This window comes from Cyanistes caeruleus, chromosome 6, assembly GCF_971803275.1.
Source record: "Cyanistes caeruleus chromosome 6, bCyaCae1.hap1.1, whole genome shotgun sequence".
NCBI lineage: Eukaryota > Metazoa > Chordata > Aves > Passeriformes > Paridae > Cyanistes > Cyanistes caeruleus.
The window spans coordinates 37,768,593-37,791,686 of record NC_141706.1 but is presented as its reverse complement, the minus strand read 5'-3'; the positions used below and the strand labels follow the sequence as shown (position 1 = coordinate 37,791,686).

Genomic DNA, 23,094 nt, shown 5'->3' with positions numbered 1-23,094 from the left:
TCTTTTTTGTAAAACACATTTTCTCGTGACACACAAAAACAAATACCTGTTCAGGTGCTCTAGCTGTCATGTATAAATGAGATAGAAAAAAACATGTCAGTGGTACGTCCTAAGATGAGGAAAGTGAAATAACTGAATTAATGGCACACAAAACACTGTGTAAAACTGACCTTTTTCTGAAGGAGTCAGACATCTTGACAATTCTCACACGTTTGATCAGGTATTCTACCTTTGCCTTTTGAGGGGGTTTTGTTTGTTTATTATAAGTTCAACAACATTTTTTAACTTTTAGTTAGTGATGGCATAGAGAGGAACTTTCAGGCCTATATTAGTTTCAACTAACCAAAACCATAATCTTTTAGCTCCTTGTTTAGTGAAAGGACATCAACATTTTATACAAATCATTTAAAAACCTTTCTGCTAAAATTGTTTTCCAAGAATACATTTAGCAAAATGAACGAAGACTGCTAGAAAAACTAAATATTTTTCACACCATAGCAACATATCTGAGTCTCTGCTTAATATTCTCCTTCTGAAATGGTAGTTTATATCCAGGGCACCCTTCAGCAGAGAAGCACACTGCAAGGGACTGAACACTACATATAAATGATTATAATGACTAAAGCCTCATAATTTTCCAGTCAAGTCTTTGAAAGATTCCTTTAAGTGATTCCAACACACATTATTAGTAGAAAATTTTTGTTAAGTGTCAAGATCCAGATATACAGAACTCCACACATCATTAAGATCTGTCAAGAGTGTAGAACTGTGCGCTAGCAGAATCTGCTGGGAAACTGGAACATTTCCCTTTGCTTTGAACAGTACAAAAAAAAGAGTATTTTGAAACTAAAGAGTCTTGTCTGGGTAATTGAGAGGGAGACAACGTTTTTAAGAAGCAAGAATAATATTTTCATCAGATGAGCTAAGATTTTTACTGTGCTAAGAACAAAAAGGACCTTCCAAACATTCAAACATTTTATCACTTATTGTACTGAATAAGGGATCAGACATAACAGAATTGGGCAATGGCTGAAACTTTAAGAAACCAGAGAAGCGATCTCTTCCTTTCCTCTCTTTTGCTGGATCTCAGATTTTTTGTGCAAGACAGATCATAAAGTTGGAACTAATTAATTCTTCTACCAAGCTGGTAGAAGTTTGATTCAGCTGGAGCATTCAGCTTAGATTTAAATCATGTAAAATCATAAACAACCTATAATATTAGCAGGAACACTTCCCAAAGTGCTAATTATCTCCACTATTACTAATTTGTACCCCATGGTCTTAACTAATGCACTTTCAATCTTTGATACATGACTGTCTCAATTCTAGCAGAGATCTGTCCTGTCTTTTACTGCATATTTCCACCAGAGGAAAAGCTGATGAGGTCCATAAATATGAAGTCATCATTCCTCACAACACCAGTATTTAACACTCTTCGAACTACATAATTGATTATCCATCACACATTGATAGGGACAGTATTCCTCTTGTTCCCAGATGTACACTACCTGCTCCCAGATGTATCCTTCATAGCTACATAACTAATGCTTAACATACACACATGTATTTATTTATTTAAAAGGGCCCACAAAAAAGTGCACAGAAAATCCTAAGTGCGGCATTTCCCAAATTAATTTTAGAATCTTAACATTTGCAGAATGATTTTTAACAAGAAATTTCTGAGAATTCTTTAGCCAAAGGAAAAAATACATAAAAAAAATTAACAGCATGCCATTGTTTAACCAACTGAAAGCTTTCTCTCTGTGCCTTTGTGCACGCATGCAGACATCTGCTTTCAGGGAATAAACTCTTCAAAAACATGATTGCTTTTCTCTTCTATTATATATCTGAATATTTAAACCATTCCATACTATCCTTTTTTTATCAAAACCTAAAAAATATAATGAAATTTTAAGAAATGATCCACTTAGAAAAATCTATACCAAATGTATTCACACATGAACACTACCAGTGGAAAAATGCAAAAAAGTTAGTTTTATTGTAAAATAAAATCCAATGCACATACAGAAAATGCATTTTAAATGCCTGTCCTGGATCTTTCTAAATCAAAACAAACTGAAACATCTCATCCTACTGAGGCAAGAGATTATTCAAAAAGTGGTCAGAAAACTCACAGAATGAAAAAAGTTGCCAAGTCTTGCAAAAAAAACCCCTTTTCCTGTACAAAGCCATCTTTTGCTCTTTTCCTTACATCATTTTGCATTGCCTCAAAATAGATTTGGCTCCTCACATTCCACCACCCAGTTTGAATTTCTACTTGCTTGCACCTCCAAAATTTTAAAGAACATATAACTAACATAAAGAAAATTGAAGTGTCCTCTAAATTATCATGCAACTTCTCTGCTCCTGCTGGGAAGATTTTTTGACATGTGTATTAGTCAAACTTTTAAGCCCCTCTTTTAAATTGACTTAAAACCTTTAGTTTAAATTAAACTACAGCTTCAGTTGGCTGAAAATATTTTAGAAGAGCGTGTTTGATACTTTTTGGAATACTATTCTCCTGTAATGAATAAGCAATCATCTTCTATCAAGACATATCTATTGACCCTACAAATTATTTAGAAAGCTAATACTCAAAACAGATATAATAATTAGAATTTTCTTGATGTGAGCCAGTAAGCTTACTGTCTATCAAGCAAATCAAACATCAGTCAAAACTTCTCAACACTGTAATCCTCACACTATTGATTATTACTGTATCATGATTATATTAAAACTCCAGTCTACAGAACAGCCTTTACCAAAGCAATGTATGAACTAAATATATAATTCCACCTGAATAAATGATAACCCATCAAATTAATTTCTCCATCTATGCATATATAGAAATCCAACAAATGTGGAAATTACATCCATCTATTAATTGAAATCATCAATTCATCTCTACAACAAAACCAGGCTATAGTTAATTAGGGGACATTTTGTTGCAAAACTCTTTCACTCAGTTTGAGGATTCTGATGGGAAAAGACATTTAGGAATTTTAAATTAACTTTTTGGAGTAATACCAATTAAACTTTTCTGCTTTTGTAAGTTTACCTATTGATAAATATATTCCCTTCTATTCCTTGATAAAGCCAGATGTTTTTCAGTACTTTAAATTTGGAAAATCAGAGTTTTAGTCTGCATGAACTGACTATTTTTTCTTTTTGCAGTTTTCTCCTGAGTCTATTTAGAGTAACAGTTGCTGAAAGCATAGAGAATGAGTGACCCTTTTCAACTTCCATCCATTTCTTACTTCTAAATTCTCTTTTGTGCTTTGCAATAGAATGTGGCACATAGCTACCTGAAGTAGCACTGAATGAGAGCCGTGTAGATGCAACGGTTTAGTCTGGTCTAATCACCCATGCTGAGAGACAGCATTAAGAGAGTGACATGACTGGCATGGTGTTTGCTAGTCACATCCACTGGACCTGTTTCTATGAACAAGAACATATTTTATTATATATGAATATCTATAATATATATATATATATATTCATATCTGAAGAAAACTGTATCATCATGTATGGTGGTTTTTAGCACTAGCTAAAAATCACCAGTGCACTTACTCATTTCTTGCTATGAGATATGGATTAGGAGAAGGGCAAAGCAGGCTTAAAACTTAAAAGGAATACAGAAAGTTTATTAACAGAACTACAAGAATAATAAACCAAAATAAAACTTCCAGAAACAGTTTCTCTCTCCCCCACCCAAACCTTTTTCCTTTCCCAATTGACAACATAGAGACAAACCTGGGATGTTAAAGCAGTACCAACTATACAATAGTATTTTCATCAGTCTCTGTGGGAAAGGAGTTTTCTCTTGTCATTCTATGGAGAGCTCTCCACAAGAAAATAGTTTTCTTGTGGCTTTTCCTTTCCATGACTGACAGCCACCTGGAAAAAAAATCTGCTATCATGCTCTCCTCCCATTTTCACACCACTCAGAGGTGTGTTCATGGGCCATGAACTCAAGGGGTATTATTTTAAGGATGAGTTATTCAAAGGCAAAGGTTCTCTTAATCTGCTTCTATGATCATCTCTGGGAACAGAGGTTTTCTTCTTTTTCTCCCTTGGGGCAAAGGGTTTTCATCAACTCTCACTTCTCTCTCTCTGTTCCAGCATCTCATGGGATCACTGCTACTCTACCATCTGCTTAGCTTCATCAATGGATACCTTTGCTCAGATTTACATTTTGAATAGTTCATTTCCCCCAATACTCTTTCATTAATTAAAGGAGTTTTTCAGAACATTATTGTCCATCTCCATGGCTCTACTAAAAGAATATTTCAGCTTATGAAAGCATCTCCTCATTCTCCTTCCATCTGAGGCTTGACTCTTCTCTCTTACTGACCTTGATGTTTAATGTTGTCTCTTTACATGTTGACCACACTCACTTTCCTTCTGGAGAGGGGATTAAGTCTGCAGGTCTCATCTGGGTAGTGAAAGGATTAAAATCTGGCCCAAGTTGAGTCCAGGTATTCATGGTGTTGGATTTCAGCTCAGCAGCTGCTGGAAGGCAGCGGACAGTTTTGAGCCTGGAGCCATCTGTACGAGCCACAGGGGCAACATGTCAGCAGCCATGGCCTGCCCCAGCCCAGGGCCGGGAGCCACGGCAGAGCCCAGCCTGGGCTGGGGCTGGGGAAAGCCCCTCAGGCTCCATTCCCCACCCAGGAGCTGCTGGAGTCCAGCTCAGCCCCCTCCTCCCACCCCAGGCTGCACAGGTTGGGCAGGGGAACGGGCCAGTCACACCACAGCTCAAATACCTTTCAAAGCTGGAAACAAAGAGATGAGCAATTCCCGGGTTTGGGTTTAAAACATGGTATTCACAAAGGTGATCATAATTTTCAGTGGTCCAAAATGCTGTCAAGTCTCAAAACTGGCTAGCTATTGGTCTGATCTCAAGCAGAGAAAAAACTCCCAGCAGCCTCTCAGAGGAGTCACTTCCATGGATATTTCTCACTTTTTTCCTAACCACCAAACTACTACATCATGACATTTGAGAATGAAAATTAAATGAAGCATCTGAAGAAGATGTTCCTGCATGCCAGAAGAAGCCAGGTATGTTCAGTTCCATTTAGAGAAAGTGGGCTGGGGAATCTAAATTTTCATGTCAACTGTCTAATGAATAACTAGAGAGAAGACAGAACCAGACTTTTTCAGGATGCACATCTAAAGAAAATGGAGCAATAGTCACAAAGTTGCAGCACAGGAAATTCTCACATAGGATAAATAAAAATATTCAAGACAGCAATTAAGCACTGGAACAGGTACCCATAGAGGTGTTGGGATTTCCATCCTCATATTCAAAACTATGCCAATGGCCCTGCTCAACATGATTGAAATATGAAGTTACTCTTGCTCAAAGGCTCTGGATCACAGCACCTCCAGATGTACATTCCACCTACCAAATTGCACTTCTCTATCATTTTAAATATTTGTAACACTTCTTTATAAAAAGCAGTGTGGAAATAGCCATCACAACACTGTAATTTCTCAATGTCTTATGCATCAATTTACTTACTTCCCTTTTCATCTTTTCATAAGGATTATGCAACTTTACAAAATGGAGTTCACATAAACATAAGTTTTGGTGAAGTTCTCCTATTCAAATGGGGAAAAATTGGGGGTTACATACTTATGCAAGATACAAGATCTGTCAATAAATAGGTTAAGAGGTGCCCAGTGTGAAACAATGCTTTCTGTCTCCAGCAATTATATAGCAGATCCCTAAAGTCTTCTTTTTATTTCAGATGATTTCTTTTCTGTCATGCATGTGTTTGCAAACACCCACATATATACTCACACACACACAGTTAAGTTCATAAAAATTTGAAATTTATATACAGTACTGAAAAAATATTGGTATGAAATTTGTAACCAATATTTCTACAGATGGCCATGAAAGGAGAAGAAAGTAAAGGGTATGTGGATTTTCAGTGGAATCAGAATGTTACAATCTCTCTCAGAGTAAAATTAATTAATTATGAGAAATAGAAGTGACTCTTGAAAATACTTAGAATGGACCTACCCTGGTTTCCCTTTTTAACAATTAAATAAACACCTTTCTTCTTTCATTTGTTAAGGTCAAGAATATAAAAAAGTTGTAATGAGCATCACATATTACATGAGGCATTTAATATTGCTTTCTTTTGAGGAACAGAGCAGCACAAAATTTAATATTTTATGCACTATATTGCAAAGAAGAGGAATGAGTATGACACATGAAAACAATCTTCGGGGATTAATTAAATTTTAACTAATTTAATTAAAATTGTTCAACTTTGGACATAGATAATAAAAGGATTCATGGTAAAACTCATTCTAGTCTATCAAACTTCAGTAATGTGGCTTTCTTTCTGAAAATTTTATGATTACATATTTAAAACATTCTGTGCTTATTCCAGAAGAATACTAATTCTAATACCAAGTGGCATTGTCCAAATTAGAAGGTAAATCATGTTTGGTCATAGGGAAAGAAAAACGTGGGAATCATTCACTGCCCTAGACAAGGATGTCTTACAATCTTAAACAAAGCAAGATCTTTTATTTCCATAACTCTACAGATTAACTGGAAAGCTAGCAGGTGTTCAGTGAATAAATGTATCTGCTTATGATACTGTGTGATATATGAAAACCCTGGAAATACACCAACAGGTCTGGAGTGAAAACCTGAGTTTACAGAAAATTCTTTGTAGTTGGCTGTTAGAGTGGAACCAGATTTCACACTAAAATTTTCATCTTACCATCTAAAATTCACTTCTTTCCCCTTAAAAGCCTATATTAAATGCATATTTTTGTTTCTCATTCTTCCTAACCTAAAACACTCACAATTAAAAAGTTTGTTTTGGAATACATTTTAAAAATCCATTGGATTAAGGTTCACCAAAAACCTTTTTCAATTCCTGAGTCTAACTTCAGTCTAATCCCTTCAGAGTAAATTTAGCCTGTACATTTAAAGTCTAATCTGAAAGATTTAAACACAGCAAATTGTATGGAACTCAATATGTTTATCTGAAAAGGATGAAAGGGCTTGTACTCCATCTTGATTTGAACTTTTGGTTCCACAGTGTCTAGGTATTTCAAACCAGAAGTTTATACCATGAGGTTTATAAGACATGACACTAATGATAGCTCCATCTTTCCTATGTTAATATGCATGTTAGAAATATAAATTAATGCTTTGATAAACTAGTTAAATATGGGATGTTAAAGCAGTCATTAGTCAAACATTTTTAAATACTAAATGACAACTAATACGAAAATAACTATAAAAATTGCCATTTCAGTTGCAAGAAGTGATATGCCTCTTTTTTTTAATTATTCCTTACAATTCTCAGAAAAAAAGGGAAGTCACTAACAGGAACATTAGTTCATTCCCTAATGACACAATGAAAACATCTCTTCCATTTATTACCTTTGTCTCATCCCACTTCCAAGGTAATCTGCTCAAGACTACCTAAGCCAACAAATTGTGAAACAAATCCAATGTACCCTATAACACAGGCAGCCCCAGTTAATATTGTTCAAATTATTCACATCTGAAGGGCCGCGCCTGTCTGGATAGCTGGGCCCGACGCTTCTCTGGACTTGGTTTCTGCTACTCACATCTGTTTCAGCTTTAGACTTTCACTGGTATTCTGCCAGCAGCCACAACTTTTTAATGGCTACAATAAACTACAGAGACTCATCAAATCTTTGTTGTACGTGTTAAAATTATAACCTCTTCAATTAAAATTCTGATTTAAAAATTAACTTAGAGCATTAACTGAAGAAAAATTTTGAAAGGGAAACTTTGAAAAAAGAGAAGTTCTTATATAAGAGAACTTTTTTTGTTTAAATATAAGAGAAATAATCACAGGAATGCTTGTTAGAATCTGTTGTATATTTCTAAGTGATAAAATACTGACATCTGAAAACATTTCCACCTTTTTTGTTTCACATCTTTGTTATCATTAACTTTGTATGTTAATTGCTTTGTCTGGCTTTAACATACACCTTTACAAAGAACTGCGAAAACAACCTCAAGATAACAATTATTCTAGATTTGCTATAAATACCTACAAAAATCTGGTTTAGTAAACAGAAATCAGTGATTACAAGAAATCTGAAGTTTTTATTTTAAAAGAGTTTAGCTTTTCCTACTCGCTGTTTGTGCCTTTACAATGTAGAACAAATATGATGTGCATGTCCCAGCCTCAATGCAGATCCTGTGCGACTAAGATGTATGACAGCAGGACTACATGCTGAAAAAAGTACAAGATCAAACACAGATCATGTTTCTGCAAAAACTAGCCCAAAAGAGGGCAGGCCAAGGGGCTTACAGGGCCAGGCGATGAGAGGAGATAGAGCACTCCCTTATGCCCGGGTCGAACAAACAACAACTGATACTTTCCTACCACTATTAACCTTTGAAATTATCCTAAGGATGGCAGTGACCTAATCTAGCAATTCCTAGCTGTAAGGATTAACTATTTTGTAACGGTTTTCAGCGCCTTACACTGAAAAAAGTTGAAAAAAATTATCTTGTTCAACTCTTCCATTCTGGTGTAAACATGTAAATCTAATTTTTTTTTAAAATCTAATAAAGTTTTTACATATTTTTATGCAGATTCTCTTCCTAAACTCCACCTTCTACATATAACTCCCTTGGTAAAGTACAAACTTTTCTATAACAAGAAAAAGGCTTAAAATATTCAGTCATCATTTGCTGAACTTATTTTAGAAAATTGCATGTAGCACAAAATAAAAAAGAAACTGCTTGGAATACTTAAGAGAACAACCCTTCCTACTTTATTTCCACTCAGTACCTTGATTGATAGATGAGTTGGGTTTCTGAGCCCCTCTTTATAATAAACATTTTAAAATGTTTATTTTATGTCCCAGGGTGAAAATATTTTGAACTGGAGCTTTCAATTTCCCTTTGCTCTGCCTTGGCAAGCTGTGTTTTATTTCTACATTAATAGTATTCAACTCTTTTTTGTAGCTTTTAAATTGTTGTTGTACAAGTACTGAAGAAAGTATTTATGTTATGGAGCTAACAGATATCTACAGTTAAACACATAGTTCTGGAGAAGCCAGAGAAAAATTCACACATAACTGAAGAAATATTCAGAAAGATTTCTTTAGGGGCCTTTTGACTGTAAAAGGGAAAATTACTTTTCAGGATCTCTACTTTCATTTTTATTAAGTCATGAGTTAAATTTTTTTCCTTTCTAATTTATGTGAGTAATTTGTGCCACAGTGTAAAAACTCTAAATGAATCAACACTATAAACCTAATTAGCAATAAGAAAACCTCATAAAGATCACATTTTAAATGGCACTTTGTTGTTAGCAGAACAAATGTGAAAGTTCCCAGTTACCTTCTAGATCTCTCTTCAGTTTCCTTAAATCTTTTATTAGGTCTTCAAATTTAACTTGGGAGGCCTGGAAAAAATCCTGTGGTTCTGGTAAAGGAAAAATGCTCTTGTCTGTTCCCGCTTCCTAAACAAACAAACAAACAAACGGGCCACTATGAAAATTGAATGCATTTCCAGTAAAATAAAGAGTTTTTTTAAAAAAATTCTCATCTATGAAACAGTGTTAAAATTACAAAAATAGCATATTTTAAATCATTCTTGCTAAAACAACATCTCATTCAAGATTAAATACTGTCCATTCTGAGTATTGAAACTTCCTTCTAGATGTTGTAAAGCAAACTGTGCTCAATTTAAACTTTGAAACAACATTAAACACACAACATTTCAGATAATTTTATGTCAATAAAGGTTTAGATAAGGGATTAGAAGTTTCTTAAGAAAGATAACAGGAATGCCTGTTTTAATGCAAGAAGGGATCTTACGCCAGAAGTTTGTGGTTTCACTCTCTCACAATTCATTAAAAACACACACGCTTTATAAGCATAAATTGAAAACCCTATTCATACATTTCCTGAAGCAGTTTACACAGATAAAAATACACAGTTGAATGTTCAAGTGACTTAATAAATAACAGGGATTAAAGTCTGCATGGAACCCCTAAGTATATACCTTATTTTTAGCACAGTAAGAAAAAAGAATCAGAAGTAAAACAAATAAACAAACAAAACCAACAGAAATCCCCCACAAACAGAACGAAACAAACCAAAAAAATAAACCCTGGCAACCAAACAAGAAAAAACTTTTACGCAGTTCAAAGCAATACCTCCAGTGGAATTTTAAGAAGTAAAGTATGTATAAATGGTATTAATATGACATTGCTGTGTATAAGCATATATTACTGAGTTTAAAATATGCATATACATGCATGGATTTCAGTCTGCAATAAAGGAGAACTAATTGTTTGGTTAGGGGGAAGAATAATTTTATTATTATGAATGATATGAACATTCTTGTGGAGAAAATGCAATGGATGATAATTTCACTGTGTTTATTTCCTCCCAAGGAAGATATAATGTTTTGTTTCACAAAATTCCCTGAAGTAAAATTGCAGTAGACTAGGAAGTTTATAGAAATACTTAAATAAATTAGTTAATTATTTTAATAAATTAATTAGAAAGCATAAAAATCCAAATCTCCTCAAAACCCCCAAATCAACAAAACCACCAACAACAGAAAACATAAGAAAAAAGAAAGAGAAACAAACCAACTCAAAAACCTTAAAGAAAGAATACTGATACAGATCTACACATCTCAGGACTACTAATGCATCAATTCAACAACCTTAGGTAAGAATTTAAAAAAAAAAAAAAAAAAAGCAGAAAAGAAAATCAATTAAAATTGTGGAAAGTCATTGTTAAAATCAATTTATAGAAACAATTTCATTTAAAATACAGTAGTTCAAATTTTCCACTTGGTAAGTTTGGCTATTGCCAATACCAAATATATACATATTTAATATATGAATGTATATAATATATATAAATGCATATACAGGGGAGTATCACACACAATAGAACGTAATTCAGCAGCATTTCAACCCCTAACTTCATCCCATCTTGACTCACCTATCTTAAAATGCCAACATGTCCTTGCATTTTTTGTCCTAAGAGAGAAATCATCATTCTGCCTTCCAATATCATGACATCAGAAGAAATTTTACAATGTTACAGCCACAATGTAATAAGGCAGGGGTGGAGTGACCACCTGTCCAGTTTGCAACAGTCACAGCTAACTGCCTACAGTGGTTCCCTCAACAACCAAAGCAAAATTTTCAATCTTGAAAGTTATAGCAAATTTCATGCCTATTGAGTACACAACTATTATAAGAAAGCAAAAGAAATAGAATTTATTTTCCCACCAGAGATACTATGTTCAGATTTCTATAAAGCTGTAACAAACTCTTTTATCATCTCTTAAAGAAACACAGTTTTGGAGAGGTTGATGGAGAAAATCCTTTACCTTATCACAGTGGCGTAGGTAATATATGACGACATAATCCACAAGATTAATACCATTATCCTAGGAAAAATTAAAGAAGTGTGATTAACATTGATTCAATGTGTGAAAATGTACCACATTCAAAATTAAATGAATTCTTTTTTTATACTGCTGTGAGAAATAGGACTCACAGTATTTTTTAGTCTTAGCATTACTGAACAAAAAAAAATTCATTTTTTACAAAATTGATTTCATCATACCACTACCAGATCCAGGGTTTATTTTGGTTTTAAATACCAGGCAAAAATACATGCAGAGAAGAATACATGGGAGAAGCTGTCCCCACATTTTATGTAATAATAGAAGGCATTACAGAATAATAATATTAACTCAAATAACATTATTATTCAATAATATTATTCTTAAACAGAATATCAACTAAATATTACAGTCACCTCAGATACATTAATGTGAACAAAAATTCTTGATTACTATAGTCTCAATCATCTGTAAGGAAAATCAAAAAAAGGCATAGATACCTTTACATATTTTATTCTAAATATGAAATCAGATGGCATTCAACTAAGAAGTATATTTCATACCCTGTTACCATATAAATATGTATTTTAATTGTAACTTTATGGAATCACCATTTCCATGTTCCTGCACGCAACTGTAAACAGTATTTTATTTTGTTACATGTCATTGGGTCAGCATGGGCCAGATGAACTAAGGAAAAGTTATACATTACATTCAGCAATATAAAAGAACCATGATATAGGGAATTATATCTGGAATGCCTTTGAAGTTTTTTGTATGTGTTTTCATATTTTATATTGACAGGTATCAGAACAAACATTTGTATGTGAACGATGTCTGACTTCCTGTACAGAGCTGCCTCGTCTATATGAGAGTCTGCAGCACATTATATTTTATTAGTATCATACAGCAGCAAAATTCTTAACTAAGTAAGTCACTGCTGTCATGCAGAAAAAGCCACCCTGCATGTTTAAGAGGTTTAGAAGCCATTACTGGCAGGTCAAAAAATCTCTATAAAAAGTAACTTTCTAAGCTCATATGACAATAAATGAGTTTTATGTGAAATAAGTATTTAGCATTGGCTCTTTACCTTAGCTCATGGAATTCAGCTCAGTTAAGATGTATTTGCTGACAGTTCACAAAAAAGGAGTAATAGGACAAAGGAAGAATAACTTAATGTTCAAATGGACAAGACCCTGCATTCTTCTCCTTTGCAAATACAGACTACAATTATCTCCAAGGTTTAATGTCTGCCTGTAGCAACTGGACCCTTTGAGCTTTTATACATTTTGAAGACTAATCTAAACTAACAACACATTTATTCTGGCTACCAGGAAACCGTAAATAATGTAATTTTTTAGCTTGTTTTGTTAAGGAAATATAGTAATATTCTATATATATATATTATTTATAAAGAAATAACAGTTATATTTCATATCAATTACTCCTTTTCATAATGCATAGTGTTGGAACATGCTTGCTAAATTAAGCCACATTGGAAAGTCCCAGAGATTATAAAATTCTATAAAGTTTATAGGTAGATAAAAGAGTGACACTAAACCTAGTAGTCCTACTCAGAAAAGTCAGGCAAAGCTGAACTTTACATTTTTCTTCAAGGCAGCTAGCCAGCCAACAAACGCCTGAGTAATGGGAAACTTGGCCTGGTTCTAGTTAAGCTGCTGTTTGTACTGTGTCTTGTCCATGCTGTAGGACTGGGAAAAAGTGGTTATATGGAACAGCTGAACCATCACAGTGAAGACAAAAGAATTAGAATTACAGAATCATTTCAGTTGGAAAATACCTTTAAGATCATTGAGTCCAACTGAAAATCCAGCACTGCCAAGTCCATCACTAAACTATATTTCTAAGTGCCACCTCCAGGATTCCACCACCTCTCTGGGGAGTCTGTTCCAATGCTTTTATAATCCTTTCAGTTAAGAAGATTTTCCTAATATCCAAGCTAAACCTCCCTTGAAAGAACTTGAGGCTGCTTCCTCTCACCCGATTGTTTGTTACTTGGGAGAACACACCAATCCCCTCCCTGGTCCTTTCAGGGAGTTGTACAGAGTGATTAGGTTTCACCTGAGCCTCCTTTTCTCTGTGCTAAACTACCCCAGCTTCCTCAGCTGCTCCTTTTAAGACTCATACTCCAGATTCTTTACCAGTTTTGTTGATCTTTGGACATACTCCAGCACCTCAATGTCTTTAGGAGACAAAGTACTCAAATACTTTGGAAAAAGCTTTCATTTAAACAGTTGCTCACTGAACACTTCATTAAATGTGTTTCTACATTTTGTTAATGATGATACACACAAGTAAAACAAAATGCTCCATAGATACACTGTTTTGCTGACATTGCCTGTCTCACAAATGCATTCCTGTGTATATGAAGCATAATGGGGAACAAAAGCTTAAAATCTACATCTCTTGTAGTCAAGAAAGCACCTCACATAAGAAACATAGAAGAGCATGAAAGATTTTTTTTTTTCCTCACACTCCAAGTCTATACCAACATCAGCAGAAAATTATCTCCTATTCTTTGCCTCTTCCTATATCCATGTGGTGTCTAGGTATGTTTTGGCAAAGAATGACTTTGAGCAGTGTTTCCACTGCTTACATTACCTAACACCTCCTCCTCTGCCTTACTGAAATAAGAAACAAAGTAATCTCATCTCAAAAGGTGTCTAGCCTTTGAGCCTGACTTTGATCCTAGCATGACTAATCAAAAACCAGCTAGTGCTTCTCAATTTTTGACAAAATAATTTACTGCCATTTATGAGCATTTTCTTGTGCACGCCACTCAAACTTCATGTCTTCCATCCATTTAACTGACAACTAAAAAAAGAGACAAAGTATCTTGTTGGGTGTGACATCTCTTTGATCCCTTACACATAATTTGTTAGTGTATATACTACAATGAACAATTACTCATATTTTGTTTTTAAACCTGATTTTTAAAGAGTTTTTAATCACAGAGTGCCCTTCATTTAAGAGCATGAAAAAATAATGGGCACATTTACTGGAGAAGACATGAACACTCTGTGCTCTCACTTCTCTCTGCCCTACTGTTATTAAATCCCTCCTAATAAAACAGACACACAGAAGCTCTCACATAAGGCAATTATCCTAGTAGTACAGAACAGGAGAAATTATATATTAAAGAAACATACACATGCAGGAGAAGGAGGTGAAAAACTAGGAGAAAAAAAGAATGAAAACTGAACAAAACACCTTGCTTTTTCAAGCAAGATAAGTAAGATATAAAAGATTAACTTCTGACAGATGAAGGAACAATAAAAAAAAAAATCACTTCAGAAAAATTATCTTTAACCAAACATTATTAAAGTACTTACTCTGCTTTTGACATCCTTTAGTTTGGGGAGTATTTCCAAACCAAACCCATCAGCTTGACCTCGGGTCCTATTCCCTCCGTTCATGTGATTTCCAAAAGCCAGAATCAAACCCAAAATTTCCTTTACACTTTTCATGCTCAGCAAAGCCTGGAAAATGGATACTGGTCTGTAAATTTGGTTGGCACAACAATTCTAATTGCTAATATAAAATATTATTTTATTTTTACTAAAGTTTTTTTCTTGTCTGTTTTTACATTTGTAGTTAAGGGAAGCTGAAGCTGGAACAATAATCAACTTTAAGGGAAACTTTTATTAGATTGTATCTCCCTAGGATAATATGTTTAATGTAATCCATACAAAGCAAATTATATGGCATCAAATGCTATGTCAATGACAAAAAGATTAATGGAAGATTTCTAAAAATTCTCAAAGGACTTCAAAAATCTTACAGACAAGGAGGTGGTTTATCATGAGTTTGCATAATGCACAATCAAATGGAGATGTGCTATTTTCGCTGCCACCAGGATAGACTCAGCCTGTCACTTGGTCTGCTTCTCATGGGTCTGAAAATTCACATTCCTGGATCCATACTTACTCCAGATAAAAGAGGGCTAATGACTAATTACATGTCTCAGGACAGAAAACAGTTCTAGAAACTGAGTGTAGAACTAGTGAACTACTTTCCGTTACATATAAAGACATCTGACAGTTGACAATCTGAGGCCACAGGCATAATTCTCCAGTATGTAGCCTTACAGACTGGATAAATCAGTTTCAGTGTCAACTCCTCATAGGTGAACTGAAGGCAGTACAGTTTTCCCTATCTCATACAATACTGACTCTTCATTTATGCCTCCTTTGGAAAGGAAAAACAAGTAACTATTTTTATTGCAAAGAAATCCAAAGGGGTGGAGCATCAATACCCTGTGAAAGCAAAGCTAATCAAAAACTAACCTTCAAATTAGAAAAAAAAAATAAAATTAACTATTTTTCTGGTTAAGACTTTAAGACCTTTAGGCCACATTTAATTTCTCTCCTAATTTTCACGTTGTTCTACTTTTCATAATTTATTTGTTGTACCTTAAAAACCTTGTCCTTAGTCTTTCATGGTATTGAAATATTAGGTAGAGCTTTGTCCCATACTAAAAATTTTGCTGTATCAGGATAACCAGAAATTTACAAATGCCAGGGGAAAGTAATAAAAGCTAATGACGATGACAAGCATCTATTGGCATCAACAGTGGTATGCAAATAAAAGGCAGTTTCTAAGGCCCTGTACTAAGCTTACCTTATATATAATTTCTGGTTTATAGAGATTATCTATTACACTACTTAGTATGCAAAATAATAAAAATCTACCATTTAAATACAAATAAATTTCTATGTACTCCGTGGGCATCACACGCAATTCACTTTCCCACTTCCCTCTTCCTTTTCTTCTCTTAAGCAGCTATGAATTTACTACAGTTTTATTTCCTAAAAAGCCAGTAAGTAGGATTAAGGTTCCTCAGTTATGGTAAAAAAGAAGCATCAATACTCTAAATATATGTAAGTTTTAGTTTAGCTTTCATTAGGACTTACCTTGGAAGCACGAGTCACGATATCTACTTTCCGGTGAACTGATGTTATCCCTTCAGAGAAAACCGACTGGAAGATAATACACTGAGCTCGTTCTGCAAAGTTGGGGATTTGAGATAGCTCATAGAGAAATCTGTGGGGAAAAAATGACTCTTAATGAATCTTTATAATTCTTCTCAGTGGGATACATAATGGATCAAAGCCTGCAGTATCATGAAATATACATGTACTCTTTCCTATTTATCTGACATTATCTATGTCAGAATCTAATCTGACAGAATTTATAATTGTTGTATTCTTCATGCTAAGAATGCATTAAGAAATCCTATTAATGTCAAGAAAAAAACAAGACATAAATCATTATCATATCAGTCCATTAACTATCATAGCTGCACAGTAATAAACAGAAGATTTTCAAACTTAAATCATTAACTGGAAAAAAAAAATCTGCAAAGCACTACCTATGTACTAATTTACACAGATCTGTTTCCCCTAAAAATGTGCTCAGAAAAACAGAACTCAATATATTCCTACAAATTTATTTCATAGCATAAAATGTCTGCTGACAGCTTTCTTCTGATTCTCAGAATCAATTTTCTTTTTCTAATTTGTACCACACTTTCAATCATTTCAAACATTCAGCACGTTTTATGGGAATACACCTAGCTGTGTATTTAGCTCTAAAATACTGCCTTCAGCCACTGTTCAGCAAAATTAGGAAGTCTTCATCTGCTCTATATCTGTCCTTACAGGTAGATATTCCTCATGACACTATTGTAGCTTTTTATCTTCTAACTAACTCTATGGTAAATAAAAATAGAAGCATATTCAACCACTGTAGTTCAGACCTCACAAAATGAAAGCATCCCAAAGGCATGAGTAATTTCTCCCTTTTCATTAGTTTAAAATATAAGAGCTTGGCTAGTAATACAAGAAGCTTTAACATTTCTTATAATAACAATAATTTGCTCTTCGGTTTTGAATCCAAAACTGCAGATATATACAAGCTTTCTTGAAGTCCAGCACCAAGCTTGTCTTCTGCTCCAGTATCACTTAAGTATCATTCTTCACATCTCCTGTCTACAGATGTCCTTAGATTCCGCTTAACGCAATGCCATAAAGATTCTTTCCACCTCTCTGAATTGTGGGAAATTCAGTATTCAATTTATTCATTTGAGTTCTTCTTAACTTTACTGTAATTAATTAAGCCAATGCACCAATTTTTTCCAAATTATTTCTTTTTTATAATAAATAGTATCAGTATGTTTAAATCTGCTTTATACATTTCTCATGCATGCCAGGTTTTGCTGAGTACATAGTGACTGTTTAAAAAATCATCAGAATTCACCTGTGGCTGGTGTGAAATGTTACGTTTTAACTGGAATACCATTTTTTTGTTTCTTTTTCTTTCTTTTCTTTCTCGCCTGGTGAAAAAACCTATTGTGAGAGAAGGATCAGGGAGGCCCAGCTTGGCTCTTAGACTTAAGAAGTGGGGAAAAAAGAAATGCCAAGCTGGTAATAATAAAAATGCTTCCTATTGGGAATGAATGGTATTGCCAGGAAAAAAAAAAGAGGGTATTTTGCACTTTGTGTGAGAGAAACAAAGGAAAGAAAAACCAAAGTGCTTAATTAAAGTTCTAACATACATACAATTAAAAAGTTTAAATTTAAAAAGTCAACTGACACATATTCTTGCCTTCCTGTGAAAATAGAACTATTTCCCACACGGCTGACTATCGAATACAATGTTATTGTGCTGAGAGTTAAAAGGGCATCAGCATAAAAAGAAGATGCTGCCAGATTCTGGATTTTAGAATACTCAAAGTAAATATCCAGACAGAACACTTTTAACTGAAATCTGTCACAAAAAGGAATCTTAGTGACTACAAACATAGCTACTAAACAAAAAGTCATAGCATGAAACTTCGACTGTCACAGATATACCACCAATTTAGATGGACAAAATTTTAGAAGAGAAAGACACATTCTTATTTCAATTTTATGATTTTGACATAAAATAATGATGACATGGCTGTGACATAGCTTTTGGATGGGTTTCTCATTACTACAATTCCGACAGCCTAAAATAAGCATAGAAAATATGCTGTTCATCTCCATGAGGTACACTGTACTCCTCCCCTTCAGAAACCGTAAATAAAAAATGCATTTACTTGAAAACTCCTTTAGCCTACCAGATCCTTGCAGTTAAGGACTTGAGAAAACTTTCAAGTCAGGCATATTCTTATGGTGTTAGTGTCAGAGAGTGTTCTTGGAAGAAGACGGAAAAGGAAGGCTGACTCTAAGAAGATAAACCAATTTTCCAATCACATTTATCTGCATGTTAAGAATATAAAATTTAGAAACATTTTTTTGGGAAAAAGCTGTATCTAACCCTGCAAGCTTCTAAGTATGATGGCAGGATTTAAACTGAAGTCCAAGCAGAGCTGTCTTCAAAGAGAAGCCAAGTGGCATTACTGGGACAGAGATTATAAATCGTGCCCTACTTCCTGAATTGAACTACATTCAAACCAGTACCATATTTTGTTATTATTTCCTTTATTGGTACTTATTTCACAGTGGAGAAGCCTACACAGACAATATACTACAACTTAATGGGGTCTCTTGGAAACTAGCTATAGCATCTGTACCCTGCCAGCAAAGCCCCAAACTGTGGCAAATTTTGCATATAAATCTTTATCATGGAAATTAATCTTAGCATTTTAACAGCTATTATCATGAAGCATAATTTAGGAGGGTATTGTTATGTTGCTGTCATGCTTACAGTTTGTGCCAAATTTAACATACATGCAATACAAATAAAAATCACATGTGCAGAAGAACATCAGTGATACCACTGAAGTTTTTTATTTGTCTGGTAATCCAAGCACATAAGGGTTTCCTTCAGACTTCAGTGAACTCAAGTCTAAGGTTTCACTACATGAATGACTACTATTAGTGCAACCATTTGACACATTATTTCATTTACACTTTTGTTCTGATCCTCATTAAAAACAATACATGAGGCTTATGCCCCACAGTAAATATTTTTAATTACACATACAAATTTAGCACTTTTCTGTCTTTAACCTTTTATGGAGCTAATAAGTAAAGCAAAGCTCCAACAAATCTCCAGTTCTGAAGCTGGATTGGCTTAAGAGGCTGACTGAGACAACAAAGCCAGGGGCACATGATCTACTGAGTTTTCAGAAATCACATTATTTTGAAGGTCCAACAAAATTTACAGAAGTGCATAAAGCAAATTGTTTTCCCCTTAAGCTACCTTTTAAAAAGCTAGTTTTCTTAACCTATGTAGTTTAATTATAGGGTAAAAATGGGTTACTTATGACTTGCAGAAAGAACACTGAGTAATAATTGATACAAAAATAGCTTTTGTCTTTGATACTACTATTTAACTCTGTACCACCAGGCATAGCTACTTTATTTACAGTTCTTAATTATGGAACAATGATACTATAAATCCAACCTTGTATTTAATTAAGATTAACCTCTCTCCACTATAAGCTACAAAAGAGATAACCTCCTATAACCCTAGAGCTCTACAAGATTCATATTCTCCAGAAGACAAAATACATTTATATTTATTTAACTTGGACATACAGCAAACAGACTGCCAAAGATTCAAGCTCTGGAAAACATCAGCTAGCCACACAATGTATCCTTCTGCCCCAAGCCAAGGCAATGAAAGCCATGGATATGGGATGCAAAAGAAAGATAGTATATGAACTTCACAGATATTTGTCTTCTTGAGACTTCCTAAAAAACAACAGCCTCTCTTCATCAAGAGTAAGATAATAGACTTATCTCCTAATATTAGCCTATTCCTTAGCATGCCGTCACAAATTAGTATTTAGCTGCCTCATGTAAGGAGAAGAAGAAAAAATAATCCGTTCTTCAGCACTAATATTTTAATGAGAAAAAAGGTACCAAAATGCAGTAATTCTGACATTAACCAATCATATACTATCTTTATTTAAGTTCTTCCTCCCCCTACCCTTTCTTACCCCAGAGAGAGCAGAAAAGACAAGAACAGAGCAGATGGAAAAGGAAAGAAGATAACAGAGAGACCTCTGGGAAGGAAGAATTGAAGAGGGTAAGAGTACAAAAGAAAAAAGCAGTGAAACAGCAGAAGACAAAAAACACTGGTAGGCCAACATTTGAAATCAAATGTATACACAAAAATAAAATTCAGGATTACCATTCATAAATTCTTGATGATTCCTTCACATTGGTCTAAGGTGTATTACAACATAAGGAGCAACATTTAAGTTTTCTGTCCTAACAGGTGTCACTGGCAACAACACTTGCAGGACAGAAACTGTGGCACCCATCTTTTAGGTCTTCAGTGAACTTGACCATAGTGTACAAAGTGTCTTTGGCCATAGGATCAACCCATACCCTCTGTTTATGCAGCTCTTTCAAATAATTAACAACCAAAATCAGTCTGGCCCTGCTTTATGTAATATGAATTTTGCCATAAATGCTCTAAGGGAAAGATAAACCTTTTACAAATGTGAGAATAGGAACAAAAATTCTTATTGATTCAAGGCTATGTATTTTATCAGTTCTGGTGATCAAAGTTCATGTAGTAAGCTCTGGTAAGTCTGAAAAAAGTTTTGTGATAAGAGCAAATTTTTCACCATGACTTGAAATACACGAAGTTTGTAAGTTTATAAAAGCTTGTAATTACCAAGAATTATGTATCAAAACTGTTTTCAACATATAATCAAAGGACTACATTATATAATGACAAACTATTAAAAAAAAATAAAATCTTACTGTTCTGGTTTATCCAGAAGCTTCAGTTCCTCCTCTTTTGAAGTCTGATAATATTGCTTGATTTTCTCCAGTTCATCCTTTTGTGCTCTCTGAGTGAATTATATAAACTAATTAGTTACTAATTAGAAAAAAATTAATAAATTACTAATTTACTTGTTTGCCTGCAAGCAGCAATTATGTTTTTCTCACTGAGAAACATTTAGACTACGCAAAAGAGCGATGCTTAAAGATCTGTGATAAATTCCTTCAGTGCCATTCACTACACAGGACCATCCCTAAGAGTCACACCATGTGCCCAACAGTATTGTCCAAACACTTCTTGAATTGTCAGGCTGATTCTGTGACCACTTCTCCAGGATGCCTGTTCCAGTCTTCCCCTTGTGAAGAAGCTGCAGCTATGAGGTCTTCCCTCAGTCTCCTCCTGGATGAACAGACCAAGTGACCTCAGCCATTCCCCATCAGGATGTCCCTCCAGATCTTTCCCCATCTTTGTTGCCCTCCTTTGGATGCTCTCTAACACTTTATATCTTTGCTGTCCTGTGGCTCTCAGAACTGTCCCCAGCACTGGAGGTGAGGCTGTCCCAGCTCAGAGCAGAGGGGACAATCCCCTCCCTTGCCTGGCTGGTGATGCTGGGCCTGATGCCCCCCAGGACAGGGCTGGCCCTCCTGGCTGCCAGGGCACTGCTGGCTCATGTTCAACTTGCCACTGACCAGGAACCCCAGGTCCCTTTCTACAGAGCTTCTCTCCAGAGTTTCACTCCCCAGAGTCTCCCTGTCCCAGGTGCAGAATCTGTCACTTGTCTTTTTTAAACTTCATGTGGTTAGTAATTGCACAACCCTCTAATTTGTCAAGGCCTTTCTGCCTTCAAGGAAGTCAATGGCTCCTCCCAATTTAGGATCATCATCAAACTTACCTAATACACATTCCAGTCCTGTGTCTCAGTTGGTAATGAAGATGTTGAAGAGCACAGGGCCTAGGATAGAACCCCACTAGTGACAGGTCACCAGTCTGATGTCACCCCATTCACTACAACCCTTTGCACCTGACCCATGAACCAGTTGCTCACACATCACATGATGTGTTTATCCAGCTGTGTGCTGGACATTTTGTCCACTGGGATACTGTGAGAGACAGCATCAACAGCTTTACTGAAATCCAAAAAGATTACAAGAACTGGCTTCCTTTGGTCACAGAATTAACAAATATGTTGAGTTGAAAGGGACCCATCAGGATCGTTGAGTACAGCTCCTGGCCCTGCACAGGATGCCCCAAGAATCACACCATGTGCCTTGAGAGCATTGCCCAAACACTTCCAGTTGACTGGGACCTCTCCAGATTCCTAAGAGCATTCAAAAATCATCAGGGCCTCATAATGACATCACCTAGCTCTTTGAATATTCTTAGATGAATTCCATCTTGCCCCATAGACATATAGAGATGCAGCTGGAATAGCACATCCCACTCAGTTCAGAATTGACTGGGAGCTGATTTATCTCACAGGAATGGTCATCCAGCTCAGGGCACTGGGAGCCCTTCAGGCCACCATCAGTGCTGAAGACAGAGGCAAAGAAATCATTACACATCTCTGTCTATGTCCCTGTTTGTGAAGTGGCCATCTTCATCCTGTAACCAGGATGTTATTTTTATACTGCCTTTTTCCATTAGCATATTTAGAAAACTTCTTTTTATTGTCCCCCACCGTTCTATCCAGCTTCAACTCACACTGAGCTTTGGCTGCACAAATTTTCTCCCTAGAGTGGCACGCAGCATCTCTCTATTCCTGCCACATCACCTGATCTTGCTTCCACTGGGCATACACGTTTTTTTGCCCTGGCTCCAAAAGAAGATCCCAGCTCATCCAAGCCAACCTTCTGCTTTATCTGCTTGAATTTTTACAGGTAGGAATTGCCTGCTCCTGTGCCCTTCATGAGGTGGTTTTGAAAAATAATCTGCACTAATGGATGCCA

At 35.2% G+C, this 23,094-nt stretch overlaps 1 protein-coding gene across 5 annotated transcripts in view; it reads right to left on the bottom strand.

Annotated features, from left to right (window-relative positions):
* Window positions 1-23,094, bottom strand: part of FMN1 (formin 1) — a 176,554-nt gene that overhangs the window by 40,760 nt on the left and 112,700 nt on the right. For all 5 annotated transcript variants that reach the window (XM_023928341.2, XM_086892712.1, XM_023928340.2 and 2 more), the window contains 5 exons: window positions 21,127-21,215; window positions 16,333-16,462; window positions 14,752-14,898; window positions 11,381-11,440; window positions 9,365-9,485 (listed from right to left, as the gene is read on the bottom strand). In XM_023928341.2, the coding sequence (XP_023784109.2) occupies window positions 9,365-9,485; window positions 11,381-11,440; window positions 14,752-14,898; window positions 16,333-16,462; window positions 21,127-21,215 (547 nt within the window). The remainder of the gene's footprint in view (window positions 1-9,364; window positions 9,486-11,380; window positions 11,441-14,751; window positions 14,899-16,332; window positions 16,463-21,126; window positions 21,216-23,094) is intronic.